Source organism: Stenella coeruleoalba (assembly GCF_951394435.1).
Source record: "Stenella coeruleoalba genome assembly, chromosome: 7".
Taxonomy (NCBI): Eukaryota; Metazoa; Chordata; class Mammalia; order Artiodactyla; family Delphinidae; genus Stenella; species Stenella coeruleoalba.
In genome coordinates this window covers 88,716,655-88,738,183 of record NC_137153.1, presented here as the reverse complement: position 1 = coordinate 88,738,183, position 21,529 = coordinate 88,716,655, and the positions used below count along the sequence as shown (strand labels likewise).

At 36.4% G+C, this 21,529-nt stretch overlaps 1 protein-coding gene across 2 annotated transcripts in view; it reads right to left on the bottom strand.

Moving 5' to 3' along the window:
• TDRD7 (tudor domain containing 7) overlaps positions 1-21,529 on the bottom strand; it is an 88,601-nt gene that overhangs the window by 57,260 nt on the left and 9,812 nt on the right. Inside the window, exons 1-4 of one of the 2 annotated variants that reach the window (XM_079926415.1) lie at positions 17,104-17,193; positions 9,006-9,218; positions 6,522-6,663; positions 4,467-4,680 (exon numbers count right to left, since the gene is read on the bottom strand). In XM_079926415.1, coding sequence (XP_079782541.1) covers positions 4,467-4,680; positions 6,522-6,663; positions 9,006-9,212 — 563 coding nt within the window. In that variant the 5' untranslated portion in view covers positions 9,213-9,218; positions 17,104-17,193. Of the gene's footprint in view, positions 1-4,466; positions 4,681-6,521; positions 6,664-9,005; positions 9,219-17,103; positions 17,194-21,529 lie in introns of those variants that run through there. The other variant, XM_079926414.1, reaches the window with a different exon arrangement.

The window sequence follows — 21,529 nt, the reverse complement described above, 5'->3', positions numbered from 1 at the left end:
GTTGTTTGAGATTTTTTCTTGTTTCCTGAAGAAGGACTGTGTTGCTATAAACTTCCCTCTCAGAGCTGCATTTGATGCATTCCAACTTTGGAAAGTTCTATTTCCATTTTCATTTGTCTTTTGAGGTATTCTCTGATTTCCTCTTTTTTTTAAAACTTTTTAAATTTATTTACTTTGTTTATTTTTGGCTGCATTGGGTCTTCATTGCTGTGCGCAGGCTTTCTCTGGTTGTGGCGAGCGGGGGCTACTCTTCATTGTGGGATGTGGGTTTCTCATTGAGGTGTCTTCTCTTGTTGTGGAGCACAGGCTATAGGTGTGTGGGCTTCAGCTGTTGTGGCACGTGGGCTCAGCAGTTGTGGGTTGTGGGCTCTAGAGCACAGGCTCAGTAGTTGTGACGCACAGGCTTAACTGCTCCACAGCATGTGGGATCTTACCGGACCAGGGCTCGAACCCATGTCCCCTGAATTGGCAGGCAGATTCTTAACCACTGTGCCACCAGGGAAGCCCTCTGATTTCCTCTTTGATTTCATCATTGACCAAGGTTTTTTAGCAGCATGTTCTTTAGTCTCCACATGTTTCTTCTTTTCCCATTTTTCTTTCCATAGTTGATTTCTAGTTTCATACCATTGTGGTCAGAAAAAAAATGCTTGATATAATTTCTTCCTCTTAAATTTGTTGAGGCTTGTTTTGTGGCCTAGTATGTGATCTGTCCTGGAGAATGTTCCATGTGCACTTGAAAAGAATGTGTATTCTGCTGTTTTTGGATTTAATGTCCTATAGATAGCTATTAAGTCTAATTGGTCTATTGTGTTGTTTAAGACCACTGTTACCTATTGATTTTCTGTCTGGATGATCTGTCCATTGATGCCAGTGGGTGTTAAGGTCCCCTACTATTATTGTATCATTATTTTTTATTTTAGCCATTCTGATAGGTGTGTTGTGGTGACACGTCAATGCAGTTTTTAAAAAAAATATTTATTTATTTATTTGGCTGTACCGGGTCTTAGCTGTGGCACACAGGATCTTTGTTGCTGTCTGTGGGAACTTCGTTGCAGCATGTGGGATCTAGTTCTCTGACCAGGGATTGAACTCGGGCCCCCTGCACTGGGAGCACGGAGTCGTAGCCAATGGACCACCAGGGCAGTCCCTGTCAATGTAGGGTTTTTTTTTTTTTTTTTCTGTCAATGTAGTTTTAATTTACATTTCCCTAATAGCTAATGAAGTTGAACATATTTTCATGTGTTTTTACATTTAAAGTAATTGTTTTGTTAGGGCTTATGTCTGCACTTTATTATTTGTTTTCTATTTGTTCCCTGTTTCTCATTCTTCTATTTATCTTTTCTTGCACTCTTGTGGGTTAAACATTTTTGAAAATTCCATTCTGATTTACTTATAATGTTTTTTTAGTATATCACTTTGCATAGTTTTCTTATTGGTTGCTTATGCATTTCAATACACATATAACATCACATTCTACTCATCTCAATGTTTTGCCACTTCAAGTGTAAAAACCTTACTTTCATCTAGGTCTCCTTGCCCTCCCTACTTTACAAATACAATTGCTTTAAGTTTTTCTCTACATATGCTAGCACCTCATCAGATGGTGTTATAATTTTTACTTCAAACTAATATGATTTAAGAAACTCATGAGAAGAAGGATAATCCATTTATTTACACTTGTTTTTACCCATTTTGCTCTTTCCTTTCTGAAGTTCCAAGCCATTTTATATTACATCTTTTCTGTTGAGAGAACTTCCTTTAGTCACTCTTTAAGAGTAAGTCAGCTAATGACAAATTCTCTTAGTTTTCTTTCATCTGAGAATGTTTTTATTTCCCTTTCAGTCCTGAATTATACTTTTGCTGGATACAGAATTTGTGGTTGATAGGTTTTTTCCTTTCAGCACTAAAAATGTGCAATTTCCTTCCTTCATGATTCCTCCATGACTGTGAATGAGAAATCCACTGTCATTAAAACTGGTATTCCCCTATGGGTGATGTGTCATTTCTCTCTGGCTGTTTACAAGATTTTTTCTTTGTCTTTAGTTTTCAGAAGTTTCATTATGATGTGCCTTGGTGTGGGATTCTTTGGATTCATCCTGTCTGGGATTTCCTAAGCTTCTTGAACCTGTAGGTTTATGTCCTTAGGCAAATTTGAGAAGTTTTCAGCCATTATGCCTTCAAATACTCCTTCAGTCCCATTCTTTGTTTTGAGGCTCTGATAATACAAATATTAGATCTTTTCTTATTTTCTCCACAGGTCCCTAAGGCTCTGCTAGATGTTTTTTCCCCCCATAGGCCCCTCAGGTTCAGCTAGTTATTTTGTTTTGTTTAAGTCTATTTACTCTGTTGTCCAGATTGGGTAATTTCTATTGTTCTATCTTCAGGTTCACTAATTCTGTGCTCTATCATATTCATTCTGTTATTGAGCTCATACACTGCATTTTTATTTTGGTTGTTTCATTTGGTTCTTTTTTGTATGTTCTCTTTCTTTGGTGAATTTTCTATTTTTTCATTTTTTTCAAAAGTATTTGCAATTGCAAACTGAAGCATTTTTACAACAGCTGCTTTAAAATCGTTGTCAGATAATTCCAACATCTGATTCATCATAATGTTCGTGTCTGTTGGTTATCTTTTCTCAATCAAGTTGTCATTTTCCTGCCTCTTAGTATAAAGATTGACTTTTTTTATTGTAACCTGGACATTTGGACATATGTTAAGACGAATGTCCTATTTTATTTCATTTTATTTTATTTTACATCTTTATTGGAGTATAATTGCTTCACAGTGGTGTGTCAGTTTCTGCCCTACAACAAAGTGAATCAGTTACGAATGTCCTATTTTAGCAGGCAGTTACTCCGTTTAGGTTTATCATATACCTCCTGGCCCACTTTTGTAGGCTGTGGTTCCAATAATAATTTAGTTTTCAGGGCCCTCATGGTGCTATTCTGATCTGGTACAGCAGAATACACTTCCCTGGGCCCCTGCTGCTGGGGAGGAGGGCTGGGAGCACACTAGGCAGCAGGTCAGAGAGCACCACCTTGGGCCTACTCTGTGGGCTGCTTGGTGCTGGCAAGGCCCCCACTCAATCACTGCTAGTGCTACCTGCAGGGATGGAAGGCACTTACCTGGGCCATGCAGTGGCACTAGGTGAGAAGGAGGAGACACCAGGCTATGGGGTGGAGAATGCTCCTCTGGGACCACAATCCAGGATGCCTGGTTTTGCTGTCATTTTATAGATTCAATTCAAAATCTTGAAATTTAGGCCCACAACCAGAGAAGACAATGGTACCTCAGTCACATACTGGACATAACTAGTGCTTTGGGTCAAGATCCAAATTTTAATTATGTATTTTCTAGACCATATCAAAAATTATAATAACTAACCATAAACACCATTAAATATATACCATTATGAAAAATATTTAAGGGTTACTTTATAAAAAATACCAAAATATAAAAAACTAGTACCCTTTTACCTAACTTAACAAAATTAATTATTTCTAAATAGTCTAGTGTAGGGGGAATGCTTGAGGGGAAGGGGACTATCTTTTATACAAAATGGAAGTTTTGAACACTGATTTAAATGAACATGATACAACAAAATTTGTTTTGCAGAGGTACAAACAGGATGGAAGAATGTGATACTGATTCATCAGGAGATGGCAAGCTTTTTCTGTGAAGGGTCTAACAGTACATATTTTAGGCTTTGCTGGCCATATTGTCTCTGCACAACTCTGTAGTTGTGTAAAAGCAACCACAGACAATATATAAATAAAGGAATGTGGCTGTGTTCCAATAAAACTTTATTTACAAAAACAGGCAATGGTCCATAAGTTGTAGTTTGCTCACCTGAGTTACCTCATAAAACCATAAAATTTACAGCCAGAAAGGAACTTTGAGATCACCCAGTTAACATTTTCATTAGTCAAATGAAGATACCACAGCCCCAAAAGTTGAAATAATTTCACTTATTTCACCTGGCTAGTGAATGGCAGCATTCAAACTAAAACTTTAAAGTTGTGTCATTACTTCCAGTCCAGTATTCTGATGCATGGATGTATAATGCTACTGTATAATTAAGGGTATAATTATTGGAACACAGCAGAGTGTACAAATCAATCAGATTTTATTTAAAACTTACAAAATTAATTGTAAGAAAGGTTTTCAGAGAAAGTAAGTTATGCTGAAATAGCATCTTAGATCAATTTGTGAGAGCTTTTAAAATAATTTTTACAAAGAGAGATTACCAATAACGCACAACAAATACAAAATGGAGATATTCAGAGAATGACATTTAGGCAGCCAGGAAAGTGGACTAACTAGTAATGATGCATTTCTTTACTAACATGTGAACTTGTATTACACAAAACAGAAAGTACTTCCTTCTTACCCTGAACACACATGTTTAATATTTATTATCCTAGGTTCACCAAACTTCTCCTTTTAGTCAGACAAAGCACAAATACCTGTTGTTGGTAGACATGGTCACATGCCTCTGCACTGGAACATCTTTGAATACTTCATTTCCAATAGTTGTATGTAATGTGTAAGGTGGCATTTCAGCAACAGATTTAACTCCAAGAGAGTTTCCTTTGTCTCTTAACAGTGTTGGATTAGGTTTTTTGCTGATAGAAAAATCTGAAGAAAATCCTGGTTGTCTGAGGGTTGCTTTTGGTTTTCCTACAAAGTCAGGCATACATAACGGAATCGATTAGCTTCCCAAAACCATGGTTTCATTATGTCACTCCCCTGTCCAGATGTTTTCTGTCGGTCTCTATTCTCAGAACAGTTTGTAAGAATATGAGGAGGTGTCACACCAGTCAGAATGACCATCATCAAAAATCTACAAACAATAAATGCTGGAGAGAATGTGGAGAAAAGGGAACCCTCTTGCACTGTTGGTGGGAATGTAAATTGATACAGCCACTATGGAGAACAGTATGGAGGTTCCTTAAAAAACTAAAAATAGAACTACCATACAACCCAGAAATCCGACGACTGGGAATATACCCTGAGAAAACCATATTTCAAAAAGAGTCATGTACTACAATGTTCATTGCAGCTCTATTTACAGTAGCCAGGACATGGAAGCAACCTAAGTGTCCATTAACAGATGAATGGATAAAGAAGATGTGGCACATATATACAATGGAATATTACTCATTCATAAAAAGAAACAAAACTGAGTTATTTGCAGTGAAGTGGATGGACCTAGAGTCTGTCATACAGAGTGAAGTAAGTCAGAAAGAGAAAAACAAATACAGTATGCTAACACATATATATGGAATCTAAAAAAAAATGGTCATGAAGAACCTAGGAGCAGGACGGGAATAAAGACACAGACATAGAGAATGGACTTGAGGACACGGGGAGGGGGAAGGGTAAGCTGGGACGAAGTGAGAGAGTGGCATGGACATATATACACTACCAAATGTAAAACAGATAGCTAGTGGGAAGTAGCCGCATAGCACAGGGAGATTAGCTTGGTGCTTTGTGACCACCTAGAGGGGTGGGGTAGGGAGGATGGGAGGGAGATGCAAGAGGGAGGAGATAAGGGGATATATGTATATGTATAGCTGATTCACTTTGTTATACAGCAGAAACTAACACACCATTGTAAAGCAATTATACTCCAATAAACATGTTAAAAAAATAAATAAATTTTTTTTAAAAATAAGGAATATGAGGAGATGGTCACTAGAGGGTCGGTCAGCAGGGGATGAGTAGATTGGTGTGTATTTAGCAGATGAGGTTCTTCAAAACGTGGCTTCATCTGCTAGGCTAGCCCATTACTTTCCCTCTACTCACCAAGTAACGTGGTGGCAGTCACCTCACATTCTTACAAATGCAGCACACTCAGCCATTATCTCAGTCCTCCCATCTCTTCTCCATCAATTTAAATTCTTCCAACTGTTAGAGGTCTGGGTTCAAGTCTCCCCTTTGCCATGAAGCCCTCCACTGCCATTCTCACAATGATTGCTCCTTTGTCTAAAATGCTCCTTGTGGCATTTAGGCATCAATTCTTTTCTACCATCATTGAACTATTTCTTGAGAATTTAGTTTTAGAAATGATTATAAGCTCCTTGAGATAAATGATCAGTAAACACAGGCTGAGTTGCCTATAATACCTTTATGTACTATATAATTCACGTTTTTCTGAAAATAGAGGATTTATAGTAAAAGACATGATTTCCTAAATAAGACATTAACTTAGAGGTTCTTGGTTCATCCAACATTCTAGATGAGCCTTTCCCCCAAAATAAAGAGTAAAACCACACTTTGCCATAGTAAGTTTAATTAAAATCTATGCTGAGTTATTTCACACTGTATAATTACTTTACTTAATAAGTCATGCTTATCATGTTCACTTAATTTCAAATGGAAATACTAGCTTCAGGACTTCTCCCTTGACATATGAATATTAACAAATAAAGGTGTTTATCATGAATACAAGCAATATTTCCATCTGACAGTATATTCATAGACAGGCTTTAAAATTTTAGCATGTGAAAAGATCTTACCTTCTAGAAAAAATGGCATGGTTTTCTTTACTCTCATCTGACAATTAACTTGCCGACCAGTTTTCCTCTTAGAACTCCTCTGACGAGCCACAAGCTGAGCAATTCTTGCAGTTTCTGTGCAGGCCACGGCATAGCAGGTAATCTAATTATGAGAGGCAAGGCAAGAGGAGAAACATTTCTCAGATTCACTGGTACCTAAAGGCTGATTTTTCAAAGTGCATCTTTGTGTGTTTATATGTCCCAAATCAAGCTGTATGCAAATATTCATGTCTCTCTCTCTTTGATAATGTTAGAGCTAAATTATATTTTCTGCAAGAGAAATCAAGCATAGTCCGGCACACTGAATAATTTCTCCTCAAATTGAAACTTTCACTTATTCCTTAAACAGGTATTTATTAAGCATCTAAAATGTGCTAGGTACTGTAGGATTAACAAATGAACCAAACGAAACCTGTGATTTGCATATATTATCTCATATAATTTGTGAGATATATTTTATTCCCATTTTGCACATGGGAAAACAGAGGCTCAGGGAAGTTAAGCAAACTTCTCAAGCCACACAGCTAGGCTATCTCTCTGAATTCAAAGTACACACTTGTAACTGCTATTTGTATTTAGTGGTCTCCCAAAGACCACTAAATCCTAGTCTTGCACTGCAATGGATTAGCTGGGTGACTTGGGGCAATCCAGTTTACTTCTAAAATCTTAGTATTATCAGCTGTAAAACAGGGAAGAGCTTAGATCTGGGGTTTTCAAACTGTTCAATGGAGCCACAGAATTCCATGGAGGTGCCTCAGGACTGTGAGGGCAAGACAGGGTAAGCAGAGGCCTGGACCCTCTGGCACCTACTTAAAATACAGTAGCTCAGTTTTTTATCTTTAAAAAAAAAATGGTGCAATATATAGGATATTTGAAAAAGGATTTGAAAAAAGAATGTAGACTGTTGAGATTAGACTATCTCTAGAGAACCATCTAGTGTTAAAGTCTTTGATTCTAAGTTGAAATCTAGAACAGGAAAGCAGTGAGGCTTTACACCACAAGCCAAAACATGTTCCTATTCTTTGGCCCAGTATTTCCATTCCTGAAAATGTAAGAATATATTTCAAAAGAAGAAAAAGTTACATACCCAAATATGTGCATTAGGGGTTATTTTAATAGTCAAAACCTGGAAACATTAAAAATGTCCAAAATAGGAGAATAAAGAGTTGAGTGAATTACAGCATAGTAAGTATATGAAGCATTACTAAATTATTAATTAATTCATTCAGATATCTGATCATTTATACATTCAACACATATTTATTAAACACCTACTGTTAGGGGTAAAAAAAAAAAAATCCCTTATCCTCAAGAAACTTATGAAGGAAAGAGAGGCAAAGAGACTAAACAGAAAACATTATGTCATGTGTAATACTGGATGTATTACAAGGGGCCAAGCAGACAGAAAGGAGGGCTTAAATCTGTCTGGGAGAACCAGGGTCACTGAAGAAAGTTTTATTATTAATATAATATTTAATTAGTTTATACCTTCTCATTATATAAAATTTATTACAGATTACATGAACCTCTGACCACTCTCCCAATCCTGGGCTCCTTTTCTCCTCTATCCACTGCCTCCCTACCCACCCCCCTCCCAAGAGGACAACTATTAAAATTTTTGGTGAGAAATACTCCAGACCTGTTCTACATATTTACATATATAGAAATGTACCCTGAAAAAGGTACTGATTGTGGGGATGGGTGCCTTTCTGTCTTGGATGGTGGTTTGTCCATATCTTTCATACTGTACATTAGGCAGAAACCAAGAAGTGAAACTTTTGGGTCATAGAGTATATGCAGTAAAAAATTCACTTGCTACCACCTAATCGCCCATGTTATATATAAAATATTCTTCAAGAGAAACTAAAGGATTTAAAATTGTAGAATAACATGATCACTGTTACTAAAGTGTGAAGGTGAGGAACAGGCTAGGGACTAAAGACAGGGATAACAGTAGGGAGGACTCTGTAATAACCAAAAGTGATGATCAATCAATTAGAGGCTGAACTAGGATCCAGACAGTAGGAATAGATAGGAGTCAGGTCAAATGATGAGAATTTTAAAGTGTCTACTAGATTCCGTAATCAGGAAGTCATTAGTGACCTAGGCAAAAACAGCAGTAGCAGGTCTATAATGAGTGGGTATGACATTTAGGCAGTTAAGGTCTCCAGTACATTTAGTTTGGACAGTGAGACTGGGTAAAGTTTAACTTGAAAATTTTTAATTTAATATGGTTAAAACCTTATTTTTACAACGGAAAGAATTTGAGGGTAAAACAAAAGACATGAGAATCTTGGCTGTGCTGTGTATGCTGTTCTCTCTATCACTACCAATCTTGGCTAGTGCTTTTCACTTTGACTTCTACCCTAATTATGAGATTGGAAGTGCAAGACAGGCAATTAAGAATTGGTTTGACTCTTCTGAAACACACAATTACCTTCTTACCTCTCCAGATCTACTAGTCTCTATCCTGACAACTGCTGGCACACTTCTCAGATAGGCTTCTAGCGTAGGATAACCAAATTGCTTGAAGGGGATCCAGTCTCCAGTTAAGGATCTGTACTCTCCTTGGAGCCGGGGTAATGCTATTCCGCTCTTATGAGACTGTAGAACAGCTCGTAGCATTTTTGAAACCAGATCTGCTTCCAGCATCTTCACCTATAAGAACACAGTGGAAGGTTACTATAATGATGCATCAGTCTGTGAATTCAAATATATTTTCAGAGTTTACACTTGTTTGAGTATTTCATAAATTGCTATTGAATACTTTCTGTACTATTACAATACAGGGAAATAACTGCTATGGTAGAGAAAAGCATGGAATACTATGAGAACATTAGGGAAGTCAGGAAGGCACAAAGACTAGCCCGGGGAAGGACAATATCAGGGAATGTTTCCCAAATGGGAGGAGGCCTGATGGAGTCCTGAAGGACAAGATGCAATCGGCCAGGCAAGGAAGCAAAGGGTGTGTGTGGGTGGGGGTGGGGGATGGGGAGAGGTATCGGCCCCAAGTAGAGGGAACGGAAAATTCAAAAGGCACAGAGGTGAGAGAGAAGCACATGGCTGGTTCTGAGAACCCCAGGCAGTTAAGTGGCTGGACATGAATGAACAAAGGCTCTAAGCTGAGGACTGAAAGATGGGGATGGGAGAGGTGAGAAGAGGCAGACCCAGAAGAGACTACTGGATATGCTAAGATGTTTGCATTTTTGCCAAAAGTAATGTGAGACCTTGGAGGGATTTTAAATAGCAGAATAAAATGATCAGCTCTGCATGTTAAGAAGATCACTCCTCAGTAGCAGGGAAAGTAAACTAGAAGGAGAAAGATAAATGAGTTGTAAGAACTGAAGATATGGAAGATCTGAAAACAGGGCCTTGGGAAAAAACAAAAAATCAGTATCAGAGGTAATTAGGAAGTGGAATCAACAGGAACTGATTAACTGGTTTGAATTATGAGAGAGGCCCCAGATTTCTAGCTAGAAGCGTGGTGGATAGTAATGGCCCACACTTAGGTGGGGTAGAGGCAGGTTCGCAAGAGAGGAAGGGAGTGAAATCGTTCTGGACATATGGAGGTTGGGATGCTCTTAGGGCAGCCACGTAGTTATATTCATTAGGAACTTAGGTTAGAAATCTGAACTGCTTATAGATTTGTTGGCCTTCAGCATATATGTGGTAACTGGTGTCCAGGGAGTTAAAAATAAGGTTAAAGATGGACTGCTATGGAAGGCTGTCATTTAAGAGATGTGCAGAGGAACAAGAACCTATAAAAGGCTAAGAAAAAGGGACCAGAGAGATAGAAGTAGAAAAGGCAAAGTCACAGTGTCATACAAACAAAAAGAGGAAAAAGCCAAAAAGAATGGCATATTCAAAACTGTCATATGCAATAACAGACAGGTCAAGTGAGAGAAAAAAGAAAAGTGACTAATAAATTTAGGTACCAAAGAAATCCATGGGGACCTTGGCTAAGGATTTTCATTGATCAGTAACAGGGATTTTTCTAGATTAATCACTCATATTTTCTTTGGACTAATGGTAAAGAGAATGAAGATAAATTCAGAGAAGGACATCTAAGCAGCCACGAAAAGTAGATTTAGCCTTTCATTACAGGAAGGAGAAAGGCAAGCCATGGACAACTTGCTAATTTTTCCTTCAACAGTGCTATCCGACAGAACTTTCTCCCCTGGTGATCCAGTGGCTAAGACTCCGCACTCCCAATGCAAGGAGGCTGGGTTCAATCCCTGGTCAGGGAACTAGATTCCACATGCCTCAACTAAGAGTTCTCACGCTGCAACTAAAGATCCTGCATGATGCAACGAAGATCCTGCACGTGACGATGAAGATCCTGCATGCGGCAACTAAGACCCAGTGCATCCAAATAAATAAATATTTTAAAAAAGAACTTTCTGTGATTATAGAAATATTTTATATCTGTGCAGTCCAACATGGTAGCCACTAGCGACATGTGGCTACTGAGCACTTGAAATGTGGCATGACTAAGGAACTGAAATTTTAATTTAAATTAAATAGGGCAAGTGGATACTGTATCGGACTTCACAGAATTCTAGACAATCTTGCTCTTTCTCTGGTTTAGAAACATAAAGGAAGAACAGCATACAGTTTTAGCAATTTCTACATTTGTCCATTTAAAAAAGGAGACAAAATAGCTCATTTGCAGGTGCTCTTGATTATAAATATAATACTCAAAAGATGGCAAAGTTTAAATGGTACATAACCTAAGTATGCATTTTGTACTTGGCTCTACTAAACATTAACTCTTCAAATTGTCACCACTAGCACCAATGGCATTTAATTAATACTATTAATTAAACAGTAAATTAATTAAACAGTAAATAGTCTAGGAAAGTCCTATACTAGGTCTATATTCTCACTCTCTCTATAGACAGAAAGACATACACACAAATATATGTATATATACACATATATTTATATTAAAATATATGTTTATATTAAAATCTTCATTTAGGTATAATTTACATAAAATAAAATACTTATGTGTAGTGTTTATTGAGTTTTGAAAGCACATATATACTATGTAATCATCACCACAATCAAGATCTAGACAGCACCAAAAATGTGGGGTGTACAATATATGTAAAGGTAAAATGTACAACCACAACAGCACAAAGAATGAGTGAAAGGAACTGGAAGTATACTATTGGAAGGTTCTTATACTATACATACAGTAATATAATATTATTTCAAAGAGGAATGCAATAAAGAGATATGTAGTAAAACTTATGACAGCCACTAAAATTTTTTAAGAGGCATAACTAATAAGCCAGTAGTAGTACAGGTAAAACAAAATAGAAATTCAATAAAAAACTAGGTAGAAGTTAAAAAAAAAAAAGTAGGAAAAAAGAGAAAACAGAAACAAAAAGAACAGAAAAGGCAAACAGAAAACATCTAACAAAGTGATAGATTTAAAGTCAACCACACCAGCAGAAGCAAGAAGAACTACAATCCTGCAGCCTGTGGAACAAAAACCACATTCACAGAAAGATAGACAAGATGAAAAGGCAGAGGGCTATGTACCAGATGAAGGAACAAGATAAAACCCCAGAAAAACAATTAAATGAAGTGGAGATAGGAAGGGAAACCTTCCAGAAAAAGAACGCAGAATGATGATAGTGAAGATGATCCAGAACCTCAGAAAAAGAATGGAGGCAAAGATCGAGAAGATGCAAGAAATGTTTAACAAAGACCTAGAAGAATTAAAGAACAAACAAACAGAGATGAACAATACAATAACTGAAATGAAAACTACACTAGAAGAAATCAATAGCAGAATAACTGAGGCAGAAGAACGGATAAATGACCTGGAAGACAGAATGGTGGAATTCACTGCTGCAGAACAGAATAAAGAAAAAAGAATGAAAAGAAATGAAGACAGCCTAAGAGACCTCTGGGACAACATTAAACACAACAACATTCGCATTATAGGGGTCCCAGAAGGAGAAGAGAGATAGAAAGGACCCAAGAAAATATTTGAAGAGATTATAGTTGAAAATTTCCCTAACATGGGAAAGGAAATAGCTACCCAAGTCCAGGAAGCACAGCGAGTCCTATACAGGATAAACCCAAGGAGAAACAGGTCGAGACACATAGTAATCAAATTGGCAAAAATTAAAGACAAAGAAAAATTATTGAAAGCAGCAAGGGAAAAATGATAAATAACATACAAGGGAACTCCCATAAGGTTAACAGCTGATTTCTCAGCAGAAACTCTACAAGCCAGAAGGGAGTGGCATGATATACTTAAAGTGATGAAAGGGAAGAAACTACAACCAAGATTACTCTACCCAGCAAGGATCTCATTCAGATTCGATGGAGAAATCAAAAGCTTTACAGACAAGCAAAAGCTAAGAGAATTCAGCACCACCAAACCAGCTCTGCAACAAATGCTAAAGGAACTTCTCTAAGTGGGAAACACAAGAGGAGAAAATGACCTACATAAACAAACCCAAAACAATTAAGAAAATGGTCATAGGAACATACATACCGATAATTACCTGAAGCGTGAATGGATTAAATGCTCCAACCAAAAGACACAGGCTTGCTGAATGGATACAAAACCAAGACCCATATATATGCTGTCTACAAGAGACCCACTTCAGACCTAGGGACACATACAGACTGAAAGTGAGGGGATGGAAAAAGATATTGCATGCAAATGGAAATCAAAAGAAAGCTGGAGTAGCAATACTCATATCAGATAAAATAGACTTTAAAATAAAGACTGTTACAAGAGACAAGGAAGGACACTACATAATGATCAAGGGATCAATCCAAGAAAAAGATATAACAACTATAAATATATAGGCACCCAACATAGGAGCACCTCAATATATAAGGCAACTGCTAACAGCTCCAAAAGAGGAAATTGACAGTAACACAATAATAGTGGGGGACTTTAACACCTCACTTACACCAATGCACAGATCTTCCAAAATGAAAATAAATAAAGAAACAGAATCTTTAAATGACACAATAGACCAGAGAGATTTAATTGATATTTATAGGACATTCCATCCAAAAACAGCAGATTACACTTTCTTCTCAAGTGCGCACGGAACATTCTCCAGGATAGATCACATCTTGGGTCACAAATCAAATCTCAGTAAATTTAAGAAAACTGAAATCACATCAAGCATCTTTTCTGATCACAACGCTATGAGATTAGAAATGAATTACAGAGAAAAAAACGTAAAAAACACAAACACATGGAGGCTAAATAATACGTTACTAAATAACCAAGAGATCACTGAAGAAATCAAAGAGGAAATCAAAAAATACCTAAAGACAAATGACAATGAAAACACGATGATCCAAAACCTATGGGATGCAGCCAAAGCAGTTCTAAAAGGGAAGTTTATAGCTATACAAGCCTACCTCAAGAAACAAGAAACATCTCAAATAAACAATCTAATCTTACACCTAAAGGAACTAGAGAAAGAAGAACAAACAAAACCCAAAGTTAGCAGAAGGAAAGAAATCATAAAGATCAGAGCAGAAATAAATGAAATAGAAACAAAACTATAGCAAAGTTCAATAAAACTAAAAGCTGGTTCTTTGAGAAGATAAATTGATAAACCATTAGCCAGACTTATCAAGAAAAAGAGGGAGAGGACTCAAATCAATAAAATTAGAAATGAAAAAGGAGAAGTTACAACAGACACCGCAGAAATACAAAGCATCCTAAGAGACTACTACAAGCAACTCTATGTCAATAAAATGGACAACCTGGAAGAAATGGAAAAATTCTTAGAAAGGTATAACCTTCTAAGACCGAACCAGGAAGAAATAGAAAATATGAACAGACCAATCACAAGTTATGAAATTGAAACTGTGATTAAAAATCTTCCAACAAACAAAAGTCCAGGACCAGATGGCTTCACAGGTGAATTCTATCAAACATTTAGAGAAGAGCTAACACCCATCCTTCTCAAACTCTTCCAAAACACTGCAGATGAAGGAACACACCCAAACTCATTCTATGAAGCCACCATCACCCTGATACCGAAACCAGACAAAGATACTACAAAAAGAAAAAAATGACAGACCAATATCACTGATGAATATAGATGCAAAAATCCTCAACAAAATACTAGCAAATAGAATCCAACAACACATTAAAAGGATCATACACCATGATCAAGTGGGATTTATCCCAGGGATGCAAGGATTCTTCAATATACAAAAAATCAATCAATGTGATACACTATATTAACAAATTGAAGAAGAAAAACCATATGATCATCTCAATAGATGCAGAAAAAGCTTTTGACAAAATTCAACACCCATTTATGATAAAAACTCTCCAGAAAGTGGGCATAGAGGGAAACTAACTCAACATAATAAAGGCCATATACAACAAACCCACAGCAAACATCCTTCTCAATGGTGAAACACTGAAAGCATTTCCTCTAAGATTAGGAAGAAGACAAGGATGTCTACTCTCACCACTATTATTCAACATAGTTTTGGAAGTCCTAGCCACGGCAATCAGAGAAGAAAAAGAAATAAAAGAATACAAATTGGAAGAGAAGAAGTAAAACTGTCACTGTTTGCAGATGACATGATACTATACATAGAGAATCCCAAAGATGCCACCAGAAAACTACTAGAGCTAATCAATGAATTTGGTAAAGTTGCAGGATACAAAATTAATGCACAGAAATCTCTTGCATTCCTATACACTAATGATGAAAAATCTGAAAGAGAAATTAAGGAAACATTCCCATTTACCACTGCAACAAAAATAATAAAATACCTAGGAATAAACCTACCTAGGGAGACAAAAGACCTATATGCAGAAAACTATAAGACACTGATGAAAGAAATTAAAGATGATACCAACAGATGGAGAGATATACCATGTTCTTGGATTGGAAGAATCAGTATTGTGAAAATGACTATACTACCCAAAGCAATCTACAGATTCAATGCAACCCCTATCAAATTACCAATGGCATTTTTTACAGAACTAGAACAAAAAAACCTTAAAATTTGTACGGAGACACAAAAGACCCCAAATAACCAAAGCAGTTTTGAGGGAAAAAAACAGAGCTGGAGGAATCAGACTCCCTGACTTCAGACTATACTACAAAGCTACAGTAAGCAAGACAATATGGTACTGGCACAAAAACAGAAACATAGATCAATGGAACAAGACAGAAAGCCCAGAGATAAACCCACGCACCTATGGTCAACTAATCTATAACAAAGGAGGCAAGGATATACAATGGAGAAAAGACAATCTCTTCAATAAGTGGTGCTGGGAAAACTGGATAGATACATGTAAAAGAATGAAATTAGAATACTCCCTAACACCATACACAAAAATAAACTCAAAATGGATTAGAGACCTAAATGCAAGACCGGACATTATAAAACTCTTAGAGGAAAACACAGGAAGAATGCTCTTTGACATAAACCATAGCAAGATCTTTTTTGATCCACCTCCTAGAGTAATGGAAATAAAAACAAAAATAAACAAATGGGACCTAATGAAACCTCAAAGCTTTTGCACAGCAAAGGAAACCATAAACAAGATGACAACCCTCAGAATGGGAGAAAGTATTTGCAAATGAATCAATGGACAAAAGATTAATCTCCAAAATATATAAACAGCTCATGCAGCTCAATATTAAAAAAACAAACAACCCAATCCAAAAATGGGCAGAAGACCTAAATAGACATTTCTCCAAAGAAGACATACAGATGGCCAAGAAGCACATGAAAAGCTGCTCAACATCACTAATTATTAGAGAAATGCAAATCAAAACTACAATGAGGTATCACTTCACACCAGTTAGAATGGGCATCATCAGAAAATCTACAAACAACAAATGCTGGAGAGGGTGTGGAGAAAAGGGAACCCTCTTGCACTGTTGGTGGGAATGTAAATTGATACAGTCACTATGGAAAACAGTATGGAGGTTCCTTAAAAAATTAAAAATAGAATTACCATATTATCCAGCATCCCACTACTGGGCATATATCCAGAGAAAACCATTATTCAAAAAGACATATGCACCCCAATGTTCATTGCCACACTATTTACAATAGCCAGGTCATGGAAGCAACCTAAATGCCCATTGACAGACGAATGGATAAAGAAGATGTGGTACATATATACAATGGAATATTACTCAGCCATAAAAAGGAACAAAATTGGGTCATTTGTTGAGACGTGGATGGATCTAGAGACTGTCATACAGAGTGAAGTTTGTCAGAAAGAGAAAAACAAATATCGTACATTAACGCATGTATGTGGAACCTAGAAAAATGGTACAGATGAATTGGTTTGCAGGCAGAAGTTGAGACACAGATGTAGAGAACAAACATATGGATACCAAGGGGGGAAAGCCGCAGTGGGGTGGGAGTGGTGGTGTGATGAATTGGGCAATTGGGATTAACATGTATACACTGATGTGTATAAAACTGATGACTAATAAGAACTTGCTGTATAAAAAAATTAAATTAAATGAAAAAATTAAAAAAAAAAAAAAAAAGGACTACATACTGGGGAATTCCCTGAGTTCCAGTGGTTCGGACTCTGTGCTTCCAGTTCAGGGGGCCCAGATTCATTCTCTGGTCAGGGAACTAAGATCCCACAATCCTGCTGCACAGCCAAATAAATAAATTTTAAAAAATAATAAAATAAAATAAAGTCAACCATACAAATAATTACATTAAGTGTAAATGATTGATATATCCTGATTAAAAAGTTAGAGATTGGTAGAGTGGATATAAAAGCAAGATTTTCCTATATACTATCTACAAGAAACCTATTTCAAATACAAACACATAGGTTAAAAGTAAAAATATAGAAAAAAATATGCATGTAAATACATGACTATATTAATATCAGAACAAGTAATATTACCAAGGATAAAGAGGGACATTACAGGGACTTCCCTGGTGGTGCAGTGGTTAAGAAGCCGCCTGCCATTGCAGGGGACATGGGTTTGATCCCTGATCTGGGAAGATCCCACATGCCATGGAGCAACTAAGCCCGTGCACCACGACTAGTGAGCCTGTGCTCTAGAGCCCACCCGTGAGGCACAACTACTGAGCCCATGTGCCACAACTACTGAAGCCCACATGCCTAGAGCCCACGCTCTGCAACAAAAGAAGCCACCACAATGAGAAGCATGTGCACTGCAACAAATAGTAGCCCCACTCGCAGCAACTAGAGAAAGCCCGCGTGCAGCAATGAAGACCCAAAGCAGCCAAAAATAAATAAATAAAATATAAATAAATTTTTTAAAAAGAGGGACATTACATAATAATTAAGGAATTAATTAATCAGGAAGATATAACAATCCTAAATGTGACTGCATCTAACATTAGAGTTTTAAAATACATGAATGAGAAAACAATAGAGTTATGACTGGAGACTTCAAAACTCTTTTCTCAGTAATTGGTAGATCCAGTAAACAAAAAAATCAGTAAGGATATAGAGGAGCTGAACAACACCATCAACCAAACTGGTCTAATTGATATTTACAGAACACTCCATCCCAACAGTAGCAAAATATACATTCTTTTCAAGAGCTCATGGGACATTGACCAAGATAGAATATATTCTGAGGCTGAAACCAATCCTCAACCAATTTAGAATAATTGAAATTATACAAAGTGCATTCTATGACCAGAACTAAACTAAATTGGGTATGAGTAACAGAAAAATATGTGAACAATCCCTGTGTATTTGCAAATGTAATAACATACTTCTAAATAACCAAGGGTCAAAGAGGAAAGCTCCTCCAAATAACCAGAAAACATTTAAATAAATGAAAACGCAGTATATAAAAAATTGCTGGATGCAGTTAAAACAATATTTGGAGGGAAATTTACAGCATCATATGCTTATATTAGAAAAAAAGAAACATTCCAAATCAGTGATCTAATCTGCTACCTTAAGAAAAAAAGAGAGCAAATTATACCAAAAGGAAGTAGAAGAAAGGAATTAATAAAGATGAGAGCAAAATCAGTACTGGAATGGTGAAACAGATAAGTAATTAAATAGAAAAAAAGTAAAGGAAAAAATCATGAAACCAAAACTAGCTCTTGAAAACATCAATAAAATTGATAACTTCCAGGTAGATTAATCAAGGGGAAAAAAAGAAAAGACACAAATTACTAATAATGCAATTGAAAAAGGGGCCATAAATACAGATCCTATAGACATTAAAAAGAGAATATTATGAACAATTCATGCCAATAAATCTGGTAACTTGGATGAAATGGACGAATTCACTGAAAGACAATTTCTAAAGCTCACTCAAGAAGAAACAGATAACCTTATTATCCTTAAGAATATTAGAGAAATTAAATTTGTAGTTAGAAACCTTCACACAAGGAAAATTCAAACCCAGATGACTTTATTGGCAAATTCTACCAAACACTTCAGAAGGAATTAATACCACTTCTACACAAACTCTTCCAGAAAGTAGAGAGGAAGGGAACACTTCTGAACGCACTTTATGAGGCCAACATTATGCTGATACCAAAATCAAAGACATTATAAGAAAAGTACAGACCAATAACCCTCATGAACATAAGTGCAAAAAATCCTAACAAAATATTAGTAAATCAAATCCAACAATATGTAAGAGAAATGACACACTATGATTAACTATGGTTTACTCTAGGAATGCAAGGTTGGTTCAACACTCATAAGTCAATCAATGTGACTGACTATATCAACAGACTAAAGTTGAAAAACCACATGATATCAACAGGTGAAGAAAAGACATTTGACAAAGTTAAAAATCATTTATTTTAATAACTCTCAGAAAATAAGAATAGACGTGAACCTCCTTAACCTGATAAAGAGTATCTGTGAAAAACCCTCAGCTAACATCACATGTAATAGTGAAAGAATGAATGCTTTCTGCTTAAGAATGGGAACAGGGCAAGAATGTCCAATCTCTTCACTCCTATTCATTACCACACTAGAGGTCCTAGCTGGTGCAATCAGACTGATTTCAAAACTTACCATAACAGTATATTAGTCGAAATAGTGTGGCATTGACAAAAGGACAATCACATCAATGGAACAGAATATATAGTCCAGAAATAGACCCACACATAAATGGTCAACTGATTTTTGACAAAGATAGCAAGGAAATTCAATGGAGAAAGTTCAACAAACAGGGCTGGAACACTATTCATCCATACACAAAAAAATGAATCTCATACCAGACACAAAAATTAAATTGAAATGAATCATTTAGGTCCTAAATGACAAAGTTAATACTGTAAAACTTCTAGGGAAAACAGGAATAAATCTTTGTGACCTTGGGATAGGCAAAGAACTTTTAGACATGATGAACAAACCCGACAAATTGGATCTCATCAAAATTTAAAACTTCTGCTCTTCTAAAGGCTGTTAAGAAAATGAAAAGACAAGCCACAGACTAAGAGAAAATATTTTCATAGCATACCTGGTAAAGGACTGGTAACTAGAATATATAAACAATACTCACTAGTAGTTCATCCCCTTTTATTGATAAGTAGTATTCCACTGTATGGATATACCACAATTTGTTTATCCATTCAAATGTTGATAGACATGTGGGGTGCTTCCAGCTTTGGGGTATTAAAAATAAAGCTGCTTTCCACTATGGAAAACAGTATTGAGGTTCCTCAGAAAACTAAAAATAGAGTTACCATATGATCCAGAAATCCCACTCCTGGGCATATAACAAGACAAAACTATAATTCAAAAAGATATATGCACCCCTATGTTCATACCAGCACTATTCACAATAGTCAAGACATGGAAACAACCTAAATGTCCACTGACAGATAAATGGATAAAGAAGATGTGGTACATACATAAAATGGACTACTACTCAGCCATAAAAAAGAATGAAATAATGCCATTTGCAGCAACATGGATGCAACTAGAGATGATCATACTAGGTGAAGTAAGTCAGAAAGAGAAACACAAATACCATATGATATCACTTACATGTGGAATCTAAAATACGGCTCAAATGAACCTATCTACCAAACAGAAAAAAACTCACAGACATAGAGAACAGACTTGTGGTTGACAAGGGGGAGGAAAGGAGAGAGAGGGATGGACTGGGAGTTTGTGGTTAGTAGATGCAAACTATTACATTTAGAATGGATAAACAACAAGGTCCTACTGTATAGCACAGGGAACCATATCCAGTCTCCTGGGATAAACCATAATGGAAAAGAATATAAAAAAAAGAATGTATATATGTGTATAGCTGAGTCACTCTGCTGTCCAGTAGAAATTAGTACAACATTCTAAATCAACTATACTTCAATAAAAAATAAATGAAGCTGCTCTGCAAAGATATATATTTTTCTTTCTCGTGTAAATTCTGAGAATTGGACTATCTGAAGATTAACTTCCATAACTATGGAAGGAAAGTATTATTCTCATTCTGTAAATAAGAAAACCAAAGCTCAGAGATGTTAAATAACCAACATATCACAGGATGTATGGAAGCCAGGATTTTAGTCCTGGTCTGTTTGATGCCAAAGCCCACATTCTTTCTATCATATTACCCTGACTGGTACTGAAAAAAATAAAAGACAAACCCTGAAGAATTAACAACAGGAGACAAGACAATCAAGAAAGACAGTAAAGCAAACTGAAGAGAAGAAAAAAAACAGTCCTGTGAAATGAACAGTAGACTCAGCCTACTCAAAGGTATGGTATGGATCCCAAGTCAACGAGACAACTGGAGACAGGCACTCTAAAGACTAAAAATTCATGGCAGAGAAAGACAACAGCTATAGAGTCTGAGCACCTGCATTACTCCTGATGTCCATCTACATTTTGAGTATGCTGGTGAGAAGGAAAGAGAGGCTGGCTTCGGGACCTATATTTCAAGGTTGCCAGATGTTAAAACTGAAGTATGAACTTTGGCTCTTAAATAGTAAACTCCTGATTACAAGAG